Source organism: Podarcis bocagei (assembly GCF_964188305.1).
Source record: "Podarcis bocagei genome assembly, chromosome: 1".
Taxonomy (NCBI): Eukaryota; Metazoa; Chordata; class Lepidosauria; order Squamata; family Lacertidae; genus Podarcis; species Podarcis bocagei.
The window spans coordinates 28,686,887-28,707,511 of record NC_138125.1 but is presented as its reverse complement, the minus strand read 5'-3'; the positions used below and the strand labels follow the sequence as shown (position 1 = coordinate 28,707,511).

The following is a 20,625-nucleotide window of genomic DNA, read 5'->3' as shown; positions in this document are numbered from 1 at the left end:
TAGAGAGGGAGGTATCGAAGATTACACCCAAACTCTTAACGGACGGTGCTGGCACTAATTGCACCCTCGCAAGAGATGGGAGTTGCCCCCTCGATCCCATATCGTCCCGCCCCAGCCAGAGGACCTCTGTCTTCGAAGGATTTAACTTCAACCGGCTCCCACGTAACCATCCAGCCACAGCTTCCAGACATCTGGTCAGTGTGTCTGGGGCCGAGTTAGGATGGCCATCCATCAACAGATAGAGTTGGGTGTCATCAGCATACTGATGGCAACCCAGCCCAAAACTCCGGACAAGCTGGGCGAGGGGGCGCATAAAGATGTTAAAAAGCATCGGGGAGAGAATCGCACCCTGAGGCACTCCACACACCAGGAGTGACGTGATGACAATTCCCCCCCAAGCGCCACCCTCTGTCCCCGATCAGAGAGAAACGAGCGCAGCCATTGAAGGACTGTGCCCTGGATCCCCACGTCGGCAAGGCGGTGGTCCAGGAGTTCGTGATCGACCATGTCAAAGGCTGCTGACAGATCTAGAAGAATCAGCAGCCCCGACCCGCCTCGATCCAGCTGTCTGCGGAGATCATCTGTTAGGGCGACCAGAGCCGTCTCGGTCCCATGGCCAGCACGGAAGCCGGACTGGAATGGATCCAAAGCAGATGTTTCATCCAGGAACCTACCAAGCTGTTCAGCAACCGCTCTCTCAATCACCTTACCCAGGAATGGAAGATTCGAGACCGGGCGGTAATTGGATAGATCTAAGGGATCTAATGATGTTTTCTTTAAGAGCGGACGCACCACCGCCTCCTTCAGTTCCCCTGGGAATATCCCGGTGCCAAGGGACAAATTGATGATATCCCCCAGGGGGGCCCGCACCTCGTCTGGACACGCTCTAATCAGCCATGACGGGCACGGGTCAAGAGGACAGGTGGTGGGCTTTCCAGCTTGGAGGAATCTGTCCACATCGGCTGGAGATATCCGGTCAAAGTGGTCCAATACTGGACCCGAGGACAGTCGAGGGGCCTCCAGTTCCTTTATTGTATCCAAATTGGCAGGGAGGTCATGGCGGAGCAACAGGACCTTCTCCACAAAAAAGCTCGCAAATGCCTCACAGCTGTGTGTCAGATTGTTATTTAAATTTGGCTGTCCTTCAAGGGACGTTAAAGACCGAATTATACTAAATAATTGCGCCGGGCGAGAGCTAGCGGATGCAATGGAGGCCGAGAAGTAAGACTTCTTAGCGGCCTTCACTGCCATCTCATAGGTTTTCATAAAAACCCTATAAGATGTTCTTGAGGCTCCGTCACGGGCACCCCGCCATACTCGCTCTAGCCGTCTGAGGTCCCGCTTCATTTTCCGAAGCTCCTCGGTAAACCAGGGGGCCCGGTTTCTGCGGGGTCGCAGAGGGCGCTTAGGTGCAATCTCATCGATGGCTGCCAGGAGCTGGGTATTCCAGCCCTCAACAAGCTCAGTCAATGAGTCACCAGGGGGAGCAAGGTCCCGCAAGGCCTGACGGAATCTATCAGGGTCCATCAGCCTCCGCGGGCGAGCCCAAATTGGCTCGCCACCTAAGCGGGGTGGGGGTGGAAAATCAATCCTGGCTTTCAGTGCGTAGTGATCAGACCATGGCACCTTCATCGAGGGAGACATGATCACATCTATACCGGCGCCAAAGATCAAATCCAGCGTGTGGCCTGCTTGATGTGTGGGGCCCGAAACAAACTGGGAGAGCCCTAGTGTCGCCATGGAAGACACCAGGTCCAGAGCCTGTGAGGAGGGAGTGGCATCAGCATGGATGTTGAAGTCCCCCAGTACCAATAGGTTGGGGAACTCCAAGGCCCAGCCGGCCACCGCCTCCAACAGGCCTGACAGGGTGGCTGCTGGTGCGCTAGGTGGCCGGTACACCAGCCAGACAGCCAAGCTCACCTCGGAGCCCCACACTAGGCCAACACATTCAATGCCGGGGATCGATGGCGATGGCAGAGCCCTGAAAGAACAGTCTTCTCGGATTAATAATGCCACCCCTCCCCCCCGGCCCACAGTCCGCGACTGGTGGAGGACGGAGAAACCTGGGGGCGCCATCTCTCGTAAGGTAACAGTTTCCCCTTCGCGTACCCAGGTCTCCGTCACACAAGCCAGGTCAACCCCCTGCGAGGTGAAGAAGTCTCGCAGGGTGACGGAAAGTGGAAGGTTGGGCGCGCGCGCCAAGTTCAAATGCACAGGAAGGTGGCGCAGTAAGCAGCCCGGAAAGGGAGCCAGGTCCTAAAGCCCGGCGCAAGGAGACAGGAGGGTCCGGGGGGTCCGCGTCAGAAGAGTCCCGGAAGGAAGAGACCCCGGGGGGCAGAGGGACCCAGAGAAGAACGGTCAGGCGGAAAAGGTGGAGTAAAGCTAGGTTAGTAAGCTGGTGCACAGGGGGCGGAGACTCAGACGGAGCTTCGCCGGTCTAACCCTTAAGACGTAGAGTTGCGCGCAGCAGCTTGAGAATGGAAACTGTAACTCAATAAAGACTTTTATAAAGTGACCGCTGGCTAGCGTGATCCTCTGTGAGCTAGGATCTGGAAGCAGCTCTGACAATGTCATATTATCTAGTAGCTTTTAGTATGTTGCCATAATAACATGGAGCATTTACTCCATAGCTGGCTCACACACCAATATAAGTAACGCCTGTAGAGAGGAACTGTGCCATTCAGGTGAGTTACACAGTTGCTTCCCACACTGGCAAGTCCCCAAAAGTGATGGAGATGGCATGAGAAAGAACCTCATCATATACCTGACAGAGGCCACATTCAGTTAAAGCACTGTGATACCACTTCAGACAGTCCATGGCTCCCCACAAGAATTCTTGGAGCTGTAGTTTCCCTCCCAGAGTGCAAGGCTTCTAAGGCACATCTTAAGGCCAAGGCAGGCTGATATGGGAGCAGGTGGTTCTTTATCCAATATCATTTAGGGCTTTTAAGGTCCAAACTTTCACTTGCAACTGAAACAGGAGACAAATGGGTAAGTAGTGAAGGTGGAACGAGATCAGAGTTACACATTCCCCTGTCTTCTTTCATTTCTTCTTTGGCGATCAATCGTAGCTGAGTAAGATTGTCTTCCATGAACACAGTCTTAGCAGTGAGTCCGTACGTGACTGTGGAGGCCAATTCTGGATCCACACATTCTTCCACCGTGGGGACATAGGTTTCCAGGAGGGATTTGATCATGGTGAGGGTTTGCCAAATGTGCCTTCCTCTTAGCTCGCTCGGCCTGAAGTGAGATGAGCACCGCACCCCATTCCCGCCTTTGACTGGACATAACCGTCCAGGGGTCCTTTACCTTTGCCAGAGGCAGTATGCCTCTGCATACCAGTTGCTGGAAATCTCGGTGAGGAGAGTGCTGTTGTACTCAGGTCCTACATTCAAGCTTCCCATAGGTATCTGGTTGGGAACGTGGTGCTGGACCAAATGAGCTATTGGACTGAACTAGTAGGTTCTTCTTAACTTTCGTACGGATGCCATAGACATTATCAGTCCTTCAGGTGTGACTTCCTCTGTGCAGGGAATAAATATTACCTGTGCTTTGTGCTGTGGCTAGCATATTTTTGATCCTAAATCACTAATTAACCTGGGTATCCAGAGGGCTACAAAAGCCCTGGTTTAGCAAGCACTAATCATAGATGAAGGAAAAGCTTGAGAGCCATATGTTTTCATCATTCTTCACCCAAGTGAAATCAAGGGCAGACTTTGGAAATCTTTCGTAATATGGCACCCCTGTGCAAGGCCAAAATTTGGTGCCCCCAAATGGATCTTCTCAGTTTTGTGCCCCCTTTGAACCGCCTGCACTGCCCTAAATCCAGGGCTGGCGCAATATCATTGTGAAGAATATGAAAGGAGTGGAGGTAAATTGGGTCGTGCCCTATGGTATTACCCATTCTGTGAATGCTCAGAGATCCAAGACAAGAATGTAGTTTCTGTATAGTGGAGCTTTTAGAAACATCTCACAGCAACATCGCAAATAAGTGGTGCTACACTGCTAACTTACTCAGAGATGTGACCTTTTTGTCTAAGTAACCTGTGGAGAAGTTGAGTCCAATTTCTTCTATGGACACTTGTGTGAAGTGCTGGCAAATTGGAATGACGAGCACCATTCTTGAACTGCATTTGTGGTCATTGCATTATTGGGAGTTGCATACATCTCTTGTGGTGGCTAATGGCTTGGCCTCTGTATTCCCCCACCCTTAGATGCTCTCCATCTTTGTAAGTGATTTTACACCAAGTTGGTTATGGTACTTTAATGCACAATTTTTCAAGACATGTTTTTTCAAGACATACTTTAGTTCATTGGCAAGAAAACCTTTCAGCATTAAATCAAGAAGCACTTTGAAGGAAATTTTATTTTGGTATAATGTTCCTCAGACCACCCCAAAGGTTAGATCCCCACCCCCCGTATAATCAGGTCACAAAAGGGACACAGTGAGCACTGAACGCGGTATACATTTGGACTACCTTTTAAGTCTATTGGTGAGCTATTGATTTTTAACTGTATATCTTTCCCCATGCAAACTGTGTGTGTCTTTATGGGTATTTCAAAAACAAATGAAATAAACTGGTTCATTAAAGCCAACAAACTAAGCCTGATGAGGGGCGGTTGAAGGAGTTGGGTATGTTTAATCTGGGAAAGAGGAGTCTGAGAATAGATATGATAGCCCTCTTCAAATATCTAAAGGGTTCTTATGTGGAAGATGGTGCAAGCTCACTTCCTTCTGTCCCAGAGGGATTTTCCCAAATAAATGGCTTCAAGTTACAAGGAAGGAGATTCCGACTAAACATCCGGAATGACTTTCTGACAGTAAGAGCTGTTTGTCAGCGGAATGGACTTCCTTCATTGGACGTTTTTAAGCAGAAGTTGGGTGGCCATCTGTCATGGATGCTTTAGCTGAGATTCCTGCATTGCAGGGGATTGGACTAGAGGACACTCTGCAGTTCTATGATTCTATAAAACTGGAATTCTACTGAGCAAAGCGTTGAAAGTGCTTCATGTACAATGCTGCAGAAAGAGAAAAGAGGGGATGAGTTAATAAATTACTGACGGTAAATTTGCTTTTCATGTCAACTGTATTACTTTTATTGTTGTTAGCCGCTCTGAGCCCAGCTTCGGCTGGGGAGGGCGGAATATAAATAAAATTTTATTATTATTATTATTATTATTATTATTATTATTATTATTATTAGAGAATCCAGGTTTTTTTTAAAAAAACTTTCAGTGAAATCTTTGACAAATATTTCTTCTCTATCCCCCCTCACCCACACCCAAGTAGCATTTTTCTAATTAGCACACTGAGGTAAGAGATCCAATGGTCGTTTTTGTTGCTAGGAGAACATATAATGCTTACTTATACTAAGGGAAAGGGAAAGGACCCCTGGACAGTTAAGCTCAGTCAAAAGGGACTCTGGGGTTGCGGCGCTCATCTCACTTTCAGGCCAAGGGAGCCAGTGTTTGTCCACAGACAGCTTCTGGATCATGCGACCAGCATGACTAAACCACTTCTGGCGCAACAGGACACAGTGATGGAAGCCAGAGTAGAAGCCGTTTACCTTCCCACTCCAGCGGTACCTATTTATCTACTTGCACTGGTATGCTTTCGAACTGCTCGGTTGACAGGAGCTGGGACAGAGCGATGGGAGCTCACCCCGTTGCAGGGATTCAAACCGCCAACCTTCTGATCAGCAAGAAGTGCCACCCACGTCCCCTTACTTATACTAAGCCCTTTTAGCTCAGTATTGTATACACTAATTGGCAGCAGCTTTCCAGGATTTCAGACCAGAATTCTCTCCCAGCCCTACTTGGAGATGGCCGGGATTTGAACCTGGGACTTTCTGTATGCAAAGCAGATGCACTTCCCTGAGCCATGACCCCTCCTCAAGAATGCTTAGATTTCAAGACTCAGGCAGACATCAGAGGGGAAATTATATTGGGTAGCAACAGGGATACAGACTGTGATTATTACATTAAATTCACAAAGCAGTGTGAATTTGGCCTTCATAAGCTAACCAGCACCTGCAATGAGTTAAAATAAAACCCTTTGTGTTGACACAAGTCCCAAGTACAGGAGTTGAACTTAACGATGCTGCAATTCTGTAGCTTTAGCTTAGAGTCTCCGCTTGAAGGTCCTTTGTTCAAGAATGACCATTTTATGGTCAGCAACAGAGTGGGAAATTCTCTTTCAGACTGGGGTCCTGAGGCAAATGCTTGACCAATGTGAGAGGCAGCTACTGACAGTTTGCATGAATGAAGGCCCCACCTGCACAATACATTTAAAAGAGTATCATCCCAAATTAAACCAGTCATGGCTTCCCCTCCAAGAATCTGGGAGACCAAAGTTCTTTAAGAGTGCTGAGAGTTGCTGGGAGACTGTGGGTTAAACCACAGAGCCTAGGACTTGCCGATCAGAAGGTCGGTGGTTCGAATCCCCGCGACGGGGTGAGCTCCCGTTGCTTGGTCCCTGCTTCTGCCAACCTAGCAGTTCGAAAGCACATCAAAGTGCAAGTAGATAAATAGGTACCACTCCAGCAGGAAGGTAAATGGCATTTCTGTGCGCTGCTCTGGTTTGCCAGAAGCAGCTTAGTCATACTGGCCACATGACCCGGAAGCTGTACGCCGGCTCCCTCTGCCAATAAAGCAAGATGAGCGCCACAACCCCAGAGTCGGCTACGACTGGACCTAATGGTCAGGGGTCCCTTTACCTTATATTTTCCAGAGTAGTTTCACAGTTAAACCCTCGTCCCTGGAAACTCTGGGAATTGTAGCTCTCGAGGGAGAGAAGGGGCCTACTGATAATTCTCAGCACCCTTTACAAGCCATAGTTCCCAGGATGTCTATGGGGAAGCCATGCCTAAAGTTGTTTGATGCTGCTTTAAATATCTAGTGTAGATGGAGCCAGAGAGAGAGGTGAACATTGGGGACAGTCATTAGGAGTTTTGCAGCACATTGTCATCAATATGTTGATGGTGTTATAAGAATTCTAAGGTCTCAAATATAAATTAAATGTTCATAAATGTACAAGGTAAACACATACATAAGTATACAAACCATGGTCTGAAATAGTACAGGAGAGCAATCCTGAAGCCATTTTGACTCTCCCAAATAAACCTCAGATATTTCTCTCCAAGGAGAGAGGAAATGGGAAAACCTCCCCATTGTCTTCTTTGCTCTCAAATCCTGTTTTAAGGGCTTATTTGTGTATGAATAGGGTGAGCCTGTAACCTGGAATCAGGAACTAAAGTATTAACCATCACAAAAGAATGGCCAGGCTGCCCAGATAATGCAATCAGTGACCATTATCAGGTATCCTGGCAGACAGGCTTTCTGCTGTAGACCACCTCCTGTGATGTATGTATGATGTTTTAGTGGGGTGGTCTTGGGCTGCAGGGTGGTCAATTTCAAAAGTCTATATAATGTGCACCATTGTTCAGGGTTCCCCTCCCACCTGCATGTGGTGAGTGGGGACCCTGTTGCAACAGTTTAATAAAAATCAGGCTTACTAGCCGCTTTGCTTCTCAGTATACCCTGGTTGGCCTCTGTTACTTTCTCCTACCAGTAGGAAACCCACTTAAGGACTCTATATGGGCTCTTGGATACCCCATAAGGGAAAGGGAGCAGTTCTTTATTATAACAGTTGCACATAAATCTACAGTGGTGCCTCGCAAGACGAAATTAATTCGTTCCGCAAGTTTTTTCTTCTTGCGAGTTTTTCGTCTTGCGAAGCACGGTTTCCCATAGGAATGCATTGAAAATCAATCAATGTGTTCCTATGGAAACCGCCTTCAGACCAGGTCCGGGGACAGTCTGTCCCCCGACCTCTTCTGAAGGCTGGGGGGGGGCAAGGGCTTTTCTTCCCACCGCCAGCCTTCAGAAGGCTGTTCTGAAGGCTGGCGGTGGGAAGAAAAGCCCTTCTCCCCACCTCCCGCCCCGCAAGCTCCGGGGACAGGAGGACTTTGCTGCCGACTGCCAGCATTTTAAAAGCCCCTGCTGTCCCGGGGCGATTTTAAAATGCTGGCGGGCGGCAGCGAAGCCTCCGCTGTCCCAGGGGGATTTTAAAATGCTGGGGGTCGGCAGCGAACGCTTCGCTCCCGCCTGCCAGCATTTTAAGATCGCCCGGGACAGCAGAGAAGTCTCCGCTGTCCCGGGAAGGCAGGCGGGGGGGGAGCAAAGACTCCCCCCCCCGCCGGCCTTCAGAAGAGGTCCAGGACCTCTTCTGAAGGCCGGCGGTGGGCGAAAGTCTTTGCTCCCGACCGCCAGTATTTTAAAAGAGGTCCCCGGAGATTTCCCTATGGGCTTTCTTCTTGCGAAGCAAGCCCATAGGGAAATTCGTCTTGCGGAACGACTCAAAAACGGAAAACTCTTTCGTCTTGCGAGTTTTTCGTTTTGCGAGGCGTTCGTCTTGCGGGGCACCACTGTATTTGTCTCTAATATCTGAATCAGGAGAGGCTGTGCAAGCCCTGGATGAGGGCCTGAATGCAGTGGCGGACTGGATGAGAGCCAATAAACTGAGTCTGAATGGTGGGAAGATGGAGGTTTTATGGGTAGGTGGTGGACCCCGTCCAGAAAATAGAACAATTGCTTGTTTTGGATGGAGTTGCATTCCCACTCAAACATCTGGTACATAGATCAGGTGCCCTCTGTGTTTCATTTTGACAGTGGATTTTTCTGCCATCCATGAGTTATGAAGCACGTAAAGAAAATATGATCTAATATATTACCCCTCATTTTTCTCTATGCATATCCTCAGCGATGTCTCCCAGACAGGTATCACCACTCTTCCAGCAAGAGGACTGGAAAACCTTAAAGAACTGATGGCTAAAAATACCTGGGCCCTAAAGAAATTCCCCCCTATACAGACTTTTCCTTATCTTGCTAATGCTGAGCTGTCATACCAAAGTCACTGCTGTGCTTTCAAGAACTGGAAGAAAGCCAAGGGGTAAGTCTTAACAATTTAAATTAAATTCTAAAACCATCTGGGGCCACGGTGTCTCCTTTCTCATGAACATGCCCAGCAACTGAGATAATTTTCCAAGGTCCATCTTCAGTTGTGCCCCACTTTCATAAGGCAGGTGACTTCTAGAGAAAGGGCCTTTTCTGGGGTGGCACCCAAACTCTGGAATTCCTTCTCCAAAGGACTTTGCACTCTGCTGATCATCATTTAGGTGCCAGGCCAAATCCATTCTATTCACCCTAGCTTTTAATTATTATTAATACTATTATTAATTAAATTTCTATACTGCCCTTCATCCAAAGATCACAGGGCAGTTTACAATATAAAAACACAAAAAATGCATACTGTAATAACAAACAAAAACAATAACCCTCTCACACACAGTTTAAAAGGCCAAAGATCAGAGGTGTCTAAACTTTTTTCAAAGAGGGCCAGATTTGACGAAGTGAACATGTGTGAGGGCCGACCAAAGAGTTATTGAGCTTTTTTTAGGATTGAAGATGCTGAGCTTTTTTAAGGATTTTACCCCAGGACATATACTGCCACGGGGGCCGGATTAGGCCCCTGAAATGGACTTTGGACATGGGCTTGGGAGAAGAGGAGTATTTTTGCCTGGCACCGAAAGATATGTAATGAAGGCACCAGGTGAGTCTCCCTGAGGAGAGACGATTCCACAAGTGGGGAGCCACCACAGAAAAACCATCAGTATTCTTTTATTGCTTTTGTTTTGTTTTGTTGGGTTTTATCCTGAATTCTGGCTCTAGTTCAAAATTATTAGAATTAGGATTTCCATCCATGCATCCACCCACTGATTTGTAATGTCTAATATAAGCAGCCTTGTAGACTTCTCATTGTAGGAAGGCACTGTGGAAATTCCTTTTAATAAACGTAAATGAATAACAGAATAGCACCATTGCAGGGCAATTAAATAATACATAATAGCATGTTTAATGTGAAATGCTATTCAATTATGTATGTGTCATATTTAGAGAAGGTCTCAGGTAATAGTTTGGGTCCAAAATCCCTTGGATAATATATTTCTTATGCCTAGATTACAATGAATAGCTTCCCTTCGCCTCAGTTGCTGGGCTCAACATGAACTAAATACCTTAGTGGTAATTCTTCTTTTCCTCTGTCCTTTTAGACTGCTGGAGTCACTGTTCTGCAACCATACTAATACTCACAACATCCGCAAGAGAAGATCTGCCACTGCCTTCAGGGGCCCCTTTTACCAAGACTACGCAGAAGATTATTCAGACCTCACCGAAGCCGTGTATGACGAGAACTCCAAATTCAGTAGAGATGTTCGTGGGAATTCTCATTACTTTGTCTTTCTTGAAGAGCACGACAACAAAGAGGTTGGGTTTGGCCAGGAGCTCAAGAACCCTCAAGAGGAGAGCATGCCAACATTTGACAGCCATTATGACTACATTATCTGTGCGGGCACAGACGACATCAGCTGCACGCCAGGACCTGACGAGTTCAACCCTTGCGAAGACATCATGGGCTACAAGTTTCTGAGGGTCGTGGTGTGGTTTGTGAACCTGCTAGCCATTGTGGGCAATGTTTTTGTCCTCTTCATTCTCCTCACCAGCCATTACAAGTTGACCGTCCCACGATTCCTGATGTGCAACTTGGCCTTTGCTGATTTCTGTATGGGATTATACCTTCTCCTGATCGCTTCGGTGGATCTTTACACTCGATCAGAATACTACAACCATGCTATTGACTGGCAGACTGGGCCCGGCTGCAGCACAGCGGGCTTCTTCACTGTCTTTGCTAGTGAGTTGTCTGTCTTCACCTTGACCGCAATCACCCTGGAACGCTGGTATGCCATCACCTTTGCGATGCGCTTGGACAAGAAAATCCGCCTCTTGCATGCTTCTGTTATCATGTTGGGTGGCTGGCTGGTGTGTTTCCTTCTTGCCCTTTTACCACTGGTTGGAGTCAGCAGCTACGGCAAAGTCAGTATCTGCCTTCCCATGGATACCGAAACGCCCTTGGGTCAAGCCTACGTCGTCATTGTTTTGATGCTGAACATCATTGCTTTCATCGTCATTTGTGCCTGCTACATAAAGATCTACATCACTGTACGGAATCCCCAGTACAAATCAGGAGACAAAGACACCATCATTGCCAAAAGGATGGCTGTGCTGATTTTTACTGACTTCTTATGTGTGGCACCAATCTCATTCTATGCTTTATCTGCTATTATGAACAAACCTCTAATAACAGTCAGCAACTCGAAAATCCTGCTGGTCCTGTTCTATCCTCTGAACTCTTGTGCCAACCCGTTCCTGTATGCTATCTTTACCAAAGCTTTCCGAAGGGATGTCTTCATCTTGCTCAGCAAGTTTGGATTATGCGAGCACCAGGCTCAAGTCTACAGGGGTCAAACAGTCTCCCCCAAGAACAGCAGCGGCTCTTGCAGCCAGAAGGGCAACCGGGGGATGGGCCAGAATCTCACAAACCTCCCTCATGGCTCACCTGAAGACTACCATCCTGCAATACTGCTGCAGTCTCGGGGAACCCTTGCTTAATCTGGATCGCCTAATCGTCAGATCAGTAATAGTAAATCTCTTAACCCTGCGCTACGGTCGGTACCATTTACTGTCCAATTATGCAGCTGCTTGACTGCTTTAAAATAATAATAATTTATTTATATCCCATTCTTCTACCTAAAGTACACAGAGGGGCATGCAACATTTTCATAAAAAACCGTATAATCAATAAGAATGCAAGTGCCATTTCTAACAGCAGTAACAAGTTAAAAGCAGCACTTAAAACAAAATGCAAACCTAGCAGCAGCAAGAGCAAAATAGGTTACACATCAAAACGAGAGACAATAAGATTAGGGGTCACAGTAAAATTAGGGGTTAAAACCCCATTTAAATTAATACCTTTCATGCTTGGCAGACAATACACAGAAAGGGAACCCAATGGATTTTGATTAGGAGGGCATTCCAGAGTGGACACGCTCTCACAGAGAAGGGCTTGTCTCTTGTGCTCACTCCTAGGAACATAGGAAGCTGCCTTGTACTGAATCAGATTATTGGTCCATCTAGCCCATGGGTAGGCAAACTAAGGCCTGGGGGCTGGAACCCAATAGCCTTCTAAATCCGGCTCGTGGACGGTCTGGGAAGCAGCATGTTTTTACATGAGTAGAATGTGTCCTTTTATTTAAAATGCAGCTCTGGGTTATTTGTGGGGCATAGGAATTCATTCATTTCCCCCCCCCTTCAAAATATAGTCCAGCCCCCCACAAGGTCTGAGGGACAGTGGACCGGCCCCCTGCTGAAAAAGTTTGCTGACCCCTGATCTAGCCCAATATTGTCATCACTAACTGGCAGCATCTCTCCAGAGTGCAAGACAGGGTTCCATGCCAGGGACTGAACTGGGACTTTGTGCAAGCAAAGCATGTGCTCCAGCCCTGAGCTATATTCCTAAAATAGCACCAGGGCCCTTGAAGCTGATCTTTATTCCTAGACAAGCCCATAGGGGAGCAGGTGATCCTTAAACTAAGCCAGTCTTAAACCATTTATGTCTTCAAGGACTAAAATCAATGCTTCGAATTGAGCCTGGAGGGACATAGACAACCAACGGAGCTGTCCTAAGACAGGTGTTCTGTTTGCTGGCCTGCAAGCACCAGAACAAAACATCTGGCTGCTACATTCTGGGACCAATTGAAGCTTCTGAACCACCATCAAATGCAGCCCCACATAGAGTTCATTGTAATCCTTGGCTCTTCTGGCAGAAAGGGCACTTAAACTATCAAGCACCTGTAGCATAAATGACTGAAGCCAAATCCTCCTTTTCCAGATAAGATTGCTTATCCGGTGAAGCTGACAAAAGGCACTGCAAGAAACTGCTTCCACCTGAGCATCCAGGGAAATCAATGAATCAAGCAGTACCCCCAAAGCTTGTTCCTTCAAGGGAAGTCCAGCCCCACCTAAGACAGAATGAACAACTTCACCTAGATCACCAGTGTCCACAACTAATAGTTGCCTCCATCTTGTCTAGATTAAGTTACATCCTTTTAACTCCTTCTTCTGTACACACTCATGAACTGCCCGGTTTATCACTTCTGCTGCTTCCCTGGAACTGGTAAATGGGGAATGAGCTGGATGTCATCTGCATACTGATGGCAACTCAGAGGCCTGAGTCTTCAGATGTCCTTACCCAGTAGTTTCATGTAAATATTAAAAAACACAGGAGACAAGATGGAACCTTGTCGTCGCCCGCAGGACAAAGCCCATCAGCTTAGAACAGCAGTCTCCCAGCATTAACTTTTGGGTTCAGCCTTCCAAGTAGGAACAGGACCACTGAGGAGAGCAGTACCACATAAGCCCGTCTCAAACGGATGGCCCAGAAGAATCCCGTGATAGACAATATCAAAAGTGGCTGAGATATCCAGGAGAAACAGCAACATAGCACTCTCTGTGTCCATCTCCTGGTGCAGCTCATCCACAAGTACAGCAGTGGGGAAATTCTGGGCCTGGCAGCCCAGATCTTTATCTGTCCCCACCCCTGTAGGTCAACTTTGACAGGTGGGTGGCACATCCCACCTGCCAATCACCTGGAAACATTACGATGTCAAAGGCTTAACAGATGGTTTGTCCTGCACACCTGTCAAAGTCCCTTTCCCAAGCACCCGATAGCTGGCTGGGTTTTTAGGCGTGTGGGAGCCAAAGTAAAGGGGCTTTGCAAGCAGAGACTAGCAGAGCTGCTTTCTGCAGGGATCAGCTGCACAATAGATTCCCCCACAGAGAACTCGGACACCCAGCCAATGCAGTTTTGTCTCTATCTGCCCCACACTTGATGTCACATGTGATGCCCAGCATGGGGCAGGGACTGTGGACAGCATCATGGGTCAAATTTGGCATGCAGACTGAAGGATCCGCACCCCTACACTGTGGCTACCAAGTTGGATTTCATTCCAAAACAAGGTCTAAAACCAGACTGGGATGGATCCATATAATCTGTTTCTTTCAGAAAACTCTGGAGCTGAGATACAACCATGTGCATTAATACCTTAGAGAATGGTATGGAAAACTGCAGGTAGTGTGATCCTCATAAATATTGCCAGGCTCAAGAGTGGATTTCTTTAGTAAGGGTCCCACCACAGCCACCTTCATCACCTCTCTCTCTCTCTGAGGAATGCATGCACTACACAGATTAAACATGATCCATGTGCTTATGCCCTTGCTGCACACTAAGGCATGGACATTGGTGTGTATGTGTATATGTGTGTGTGTAGTCCTTTGCATCCAACATCTGCTTATGACTATGCTGCAGAGAGCTACAAGAACAGAAGCAAACTACTCACACAAACAGCCATCCCTTCACTCTTGCTGTGTGACCTTCCTTCTGATCATCCATGTCACAGGGCTAAAGATTTTCTTGTAAATACAAAGTAGAACCTGCACAGGAAAGGCTACTTGCACATTTTAAAATCTGGTGTAAGGTTTGAAACTTATTTAAAAACAAAATCAAATACGAAGATTTATAATGGAAATAGTCCAAACATGGAATGGAATATGCCTGTCAATTTATTTAAAGAATGCCATCAAGTTAAAATCAACCAATTAAGAGGTGTCAGGGCTTTCTGGCCTGCCTTACATTACTGATGAAGTTGTACAAGAATTAGCACCTAAATAGAGTCACCATGAGGACATATTGGGATGCTACTGCTCAGTACATGTGATGGTCCAAGCGAATGATGCTCTAGGAAGTAAGCATAGCTACATAGAAGAGAAGAAGAAGAGTTTGGATTTGATATCCCGCTTTATCACAACCCGAAGGAGTCTCAAAGCGGCTAACATTCTCCTTTCCCTTCCTCCCCCACAACAAACACTCTGTGGGGTGAGTGGGGATGAGAGACTTCAGAGAAGTGTGACTAGCCCAAGGTCACCCAGCAGCTGCATGTGGAGGAGCGGAGACGCGAACCCGGTTCCCCAGATTATGAGTCTACCACTCTTAACCACTACACCACACTGGCTCTCATAGGAAGTTTTCTTCAGCCTCCAGAGAACATATACTCTGCATTTGCTATCATCCAATCAAAGGAGGCAACAGCTAGCACAAAAGACAGTCCTACCCCAAAAATCCAAGCTCTAGTGGCATCCCTGAAAACTCTTCAATAAAAGTTCCACCATCTTGAATTAGAGAGGTCACAGGCTGACGGTGACCTAAACTGCCTGTCCAGAGAAGCTGCCCAGTATAAAAAGGCTTTTCAGCATGACTCAAATGAGAAGGATGTAACTTACTAGGAAACGATGCAAGAAATGAAAATTGTAAGCATGCGGTTAGGGGCAGCACAGTCTTGCTACTGTTTGCTGGAGGAGCAACTTGATTACATGAGAAAAATGACAGTCAATGCAGAGTTGGAAAAGAAACTGGTTCTAGAATAGCAGACCCAGATTCTGAAGGGAAAAGGCCAGAATCAGTGCAAAAAATGGACAAGCTTGAAATTCTAGAAAAAGAATGCTGGAGACTTACTAGCACTCAGAAGACTGCACAAGTAAGTAAATACAAGAAGATCAGTAGTTGGATTTCCTAATAACATTTAACATTTGCAAGTCTGAAGTGAAGTGAAGCTCCAGTTGTGGATCTTAATGCTCTAATGGCAAAGGGACATAGCAGCAGAAGTGAGTGCTGCTGTTACCTATACATGTATGCCTCTTGTCCCTGATGCCTTCTCCATATTCCTTAGCTCCACTGAAGACACTGTGTACTTTCAATCAAGGAGTAGCAAGTCTGTTCAATCTGGCTCATCTCCATGCCAAGGCAAAAGTGAGCGGGTCCTTATCAGAGAGATGTTGTTTGCGGATGATGCAACCTTCACAGCCCACTCTGAGGAAGCTCTACAGAAATTCATCAACTGTTGGCCTTTATCATCAGCCTGACAAAGACCAACAGCCAGTGCTCCACGCATAAGCACTGGTGACCACACGCTTGATGATTTTGCCTACCTGGGTTCCACCAAAACCAGCAACATCTGCACTGATGCTGAGCTGGACAAGCTGTATTGGCAAGGCAGTCATGGCAATGGCTCACTTTCCAAAAAGGCATGGGAGAATGTGATGCTAACAACCAATACCAAGATGAAGGTCTACCAGGCTTGCATGTTGAGCATGCTGCTTTATGGAAGTGAGCCGTGAGCAACTTAAGACCTCTCAGCCTTCCATACATGCTGTGTCAGGAAGATTTTGGGCATCACATGGCAGGACAGAATCTCAAACAAAGATGTGCTCTTCAAGCTCACATTCCCAGCATGTTTTCACTTCTGTCTCAATAACATCTATTTTGGCTTGGTCATGTCCACAGAACAGAAGATGTCAAAGTCCCCAAAGATGTACTCTATGGGGAGCTGGCTTCAGGCACCAGACCAGTTGGCAGACCAACTCTGTGTTACAAAGATGTCTGCAAACAAGACATAAAGACTGGCAACATTAACCCCGTCATATGCCAACGACCGCAGTGCCTGGAGACAGTCCGGTTGTTTATCCACAGCAGTGACTAGAGGAGGAATGACTGCTGGGAGGACTGCAGGGAGAAGAAAAGTCATGGTACATCTGCAGCAGCACAACCAGACACCTTCATCTGCCCCAGCTGCAACAAAACATGTCTCTCCCACATCAGTCTCTACAGCCACAGCGGGCACTGTAACTCTCCAACAGTTTGACTTCACCCCTCCATTGTCTCCCAGGACCAATGGATGCCAACAACAACAACAGTTGGTGGGCAGGGCTACTTGTTTCTGTTGTATTTCTGTATTTTGGATCTACTAGTGATTAATATGGTCCCCGTATGCTTTGTTCTGCTTTAAAACGTGGGTTTTTAATTGTGATTTTTGCATTTATTTCTTTTGATGATGATGATGTGAACCATTCAGAGATTTTGAAGTGGATATAAGTTACCTAAATAAAATAAAAATAAAAATTTCTAAAACGCTTGTTAATACTCAAGTGCTTAAGATTAGGCTAAATTTTATGTTCTCATGTGTCCTTTTGGGGGGGAAACAATGGGGGAAATTTTTTTTAGAAAAAAGAATTAGACTAAACCATGAATCTCCTTGTCAAAAGAGCAGGCAGTCATAAAAGAGAGCATGGCTGAATAGGGAAAAAAGAAAGAAAGAAAGAAATGGAAAAGGGAACAATGCTCTTCACTTTAGTTCTTAGAAAATGAGATTATGCATTTGAGGAGGAGGAGGAAGCAGTCATCGTATAGAAAGCATTTTGATTTTGCCAGTTTCATTGAAAAGGTTTAAGACGTTGTTATGGGAAGTCAGTGAAATTAAAAAGCTATTGAATGAAAATAAAGTACTATTCCCCTGCTTTGGGACTCAAGCTTTCTATTTGTGGAGGTGAGAATACCGGCAATTTATCACCTCTGTACCAGTAATGTATATCTACCCTTGGAAGCAGACTTCCATTTGCACAGCAGATAAAGTGTTGAAGTGCCAGAAGCATAACTTTTGTCCTGTATAAAGTAGGATTGTAACCGTTGCCTTACAATGTTTTATATTTTATTTTCTTTCCTTACATTTTCTATTTGTGCACATTGTAATTCAGTGGCTAGTATATGCAAAGTTTAGGGTGGGTGGTTTGGTGTGGGAGACCAGTCTTTTCAATAGCAAATAATAACTATTTCCATCTACAGACTGCATATCTAAATGTGTTGCTTTAACTGCTGCCTTGTTTAAAAATCACTAATGTATATTCAGGCATATTTTCTGGCTTTGTCGTCTTGGTTTTTAATGTTACGAAGAAATAAGCATTTTCTGTAGTACTCAGACGGTACCTACATCTCATATATTGTCCGTATATGTTTTTTGGCATAAAGAGCTGCACTGTCTCTCTTCTCTTACTTGACTTTTTGAACCTCTCCCTCCCTCCCTCCCTCCCTCCCTCCCTCCCTCCCTCCCTCTCTCTCTCTCTCTCTCTCTCTCTCTCTCTCTCTCTCTTTTATTCCAACCATGAGAAGTAGCCCTTCAAGTGCTTTCTTACATGGTCTTGGGTAGTAGCAGATGTGCTTCTTTCAGGTTTGCTATTCTCAGCACTCACCTGTTTACTTGCTTCCACTGTTCTCAGCACAAGAGTTACTAGCGTGAACCTTCTCCCTCCCAAGCATTTTATTTTATTCATTGTATTTAAATCCATACACCTCTTTTTCTACTGCAAGAGCACAAAGCATCTTAGAAGCCCTTCTCAAGACAGTTAGCAACGCAATAGCACGAGGCACACTATAGTGAATTAAAACTAATTGGTGAATCAGAGCATATTGACACATCACAATCTGTACCAAGCAGGGAAAAATAAATTCAGTAAGGCGTGGGTTAGAGAGGTAAACCAGTTGTGTGATGTCATCATTGGAAGAGCCCCAAAGAATCAGATTCTGAAAGAATTATACAGCCCATTTCCGAGTAATGGGTGGAGACTTAAACTGCAAACACAGTGGTACCTTGGGTTACAGTCACTTCAGGTTACAGACGCTTCAGGTTACAGACTCCCCTAACCCAGAAATAGTACATTGGGTTAAGAACTTTGCTTCAGGATGAGAACAGAAATTGCATAGTGGCGGCACGGCGGCAGCGGGAGGCCCCATTAGCTAAAGTGGTACCTCAGGTTAAGAACAGTTTCAGGTTAAGAATGGACCTCCAGAACGAATTAAGTTCTTAACCTGAGGTACCACTGTAGTGGTAGCACAACGTCTCACTAATTCACCTTGATGCAATCTAAAGGGATTCTTCATTAGCAGGGATGGGGATCATAGCTGCCAATGTTACCCCTTTTTTAAGACAAATTCCCTTATTCCGAATAGGATTTTCCCTTAAAAAAAGGGGGAAAGTTGACAGCTATGGTGGAGATCCTGTAGCTCTGTAGATTTTGCTAGGACTCCAAAGCCCATCACCCCCACCCCAAAGCCAGCATGGCCAGTGGTCAGGGATGATGGGCATTGTAGTCCAATAACAGCTGTAGGACCACAGGTTTCCCATCCCTGCTTCAACAGTGGCCTCATCTCCTCTGTTGTGCTCCAGCCTGAAGCAAAGCTGCTCTCCTGGGAGCAACACACCACCCCTGGTCCTTGCCACACCTCATGGTCCAGCAACTCTCTCCAGCCACAGGAACGCAGTGAGCCATAGGATGGTCTCTCAGTAACCTCTCAAAACAGCAACATGTCTGAAGGCTAGCAGAGGAGATAGGAGAGACTTCATTAAAAAAAAAAACCATGGGAGATACCCCTCTTTGGGCTAAAGTTCTACACATAAAGAAGAGGAAAAAGCACGCCACAAAGTGATACAAGCATTGTAAACAATGCCAGATTAGTAAACCAGATTGCACTTGCTATCATTGATAGGCCTGTATTGCTTTTGATAAAAAACTTGAAGATCAGGTTCATTATCTGCCGACAGAACCGGGCAATATTTGGTGAAGTCCCCTCACCAGATCCACCAACTATAAATTTTGGGCACAACAGTGGATCTAGTTTTAAAGAAAAAGCACTTTGCTACCCACAGGTAGAAATTTAGGAGGCCATTTTATCTTGGATGTTATATATGAACTGTGATTAATGTCTTAGTTTGTGCTGCAATAGCAGAGAAGTGTAGCTGTACCTTTGATGATTGATTTTATACACCTGTGATGTTGGTGTGGTTTAGTCCAATGCGATGACTGATTCTAATTATCTGCAATGTATTTAAAATGTTTTGCCTCATTTGTTGCATACTTGCTGTGCCTGTGATCTTATATTCTTGTTGTATCGTGTTGAGTGTATAGGTAAGACACAACATAAGATGGTTTAGGTGCATAGATTATTTATCTTTTTGTCTATTGTGACTGGAATGTTGCTTTATATTATTCTGTATTATGGACTGATGAAGCTGTTGCGAAACCTGCTTAACATCTGGAGTACAGGTCTTATGATCTATTGTACTACTTTCGCCGTGGGACGGTAAGCAGGTGCCCGTCTGCGACTACTACTTACGTATGACCCCTGCCTCTACATATGGCCATGTGAATAACCCTATCTTGCAACCGTTCCCACTTACAGGACTTTGCGCTTCCAGTAGATAACTAACTGTAGAGCGATTTACTTGTTTCAACTGTGTATGACACTATTACTATATGCATTATTGGCAGAGTTGTGCTAGTGGTTGACTGTATGTCTAGAAGTATCTCCAGGCTTTGATATGCACGTTGCACTTTAATTTGCTGAACTAAGTAAAATTGTCCTTTATATTTGGTGTTTTGATCTAATTTCTTTATGGCGTTTACATCCCCCCGCCCAATAGCTGATATGAGCATGATTGTTAAAAGAACAATAATTAACTTAGCATTTTGTACATCTTGCCTTTCCTCCACCATGAAACTAAAAACAGCATACACAGACTCACCTGGGCTGAACCTTCTAAAAATATTGGGATGCATCTGGAATTTTTGCTACACAATCTAGTGTGATTTGGAATACAGTTGCCCAATACAGGTCAACATTCACCTCAGCACTGGAGTTTTCTTTCTAGGGATGAAGATGAATGCCGAACAATATCTATAATAACTGTTCCTTACCAGTTTCCCAATGGAGTCCAGGATTCAGCTGTTCTGGTGCCATTCACATTTAAGGGGTTACTACCTGGTAGTGGGGCAGCTATTTCATTATTT

The 20,625-nt window shown here is 45.9% G+C and overlaps 1 protein-coding gene across 1 annotated transcript in view; it reads left to right on the top strand.

Moving 5' to 3' along the window:
• TSHR (thyroid stimulating hormone receptor) overlaps positions 1 to 14,321 on the top strand; it is a 71,522-nt gene extending 57,201 nt beyond the window's left edge. The window contains exons 10-11 of the mRNA XM_081174871.1: positions 8,762 to 8,950; positions 10,110 to 14,321. Coding sequence (XP_081030997.1) covers positions 8,762 to 8,950; positions 10,110 to 11,505 — 1,585 coding nt within the window. The 3' untranslated portion in view covers positions 11,506 to 14,321. The remainder of the gene's footprint in view (positions 1 to 8,761; positions 8,951 to 10,109) is intronic.
• The last annotated feature ends 6,304 nt before the right edge of the window (positions 14,322 to 20,625 follow it).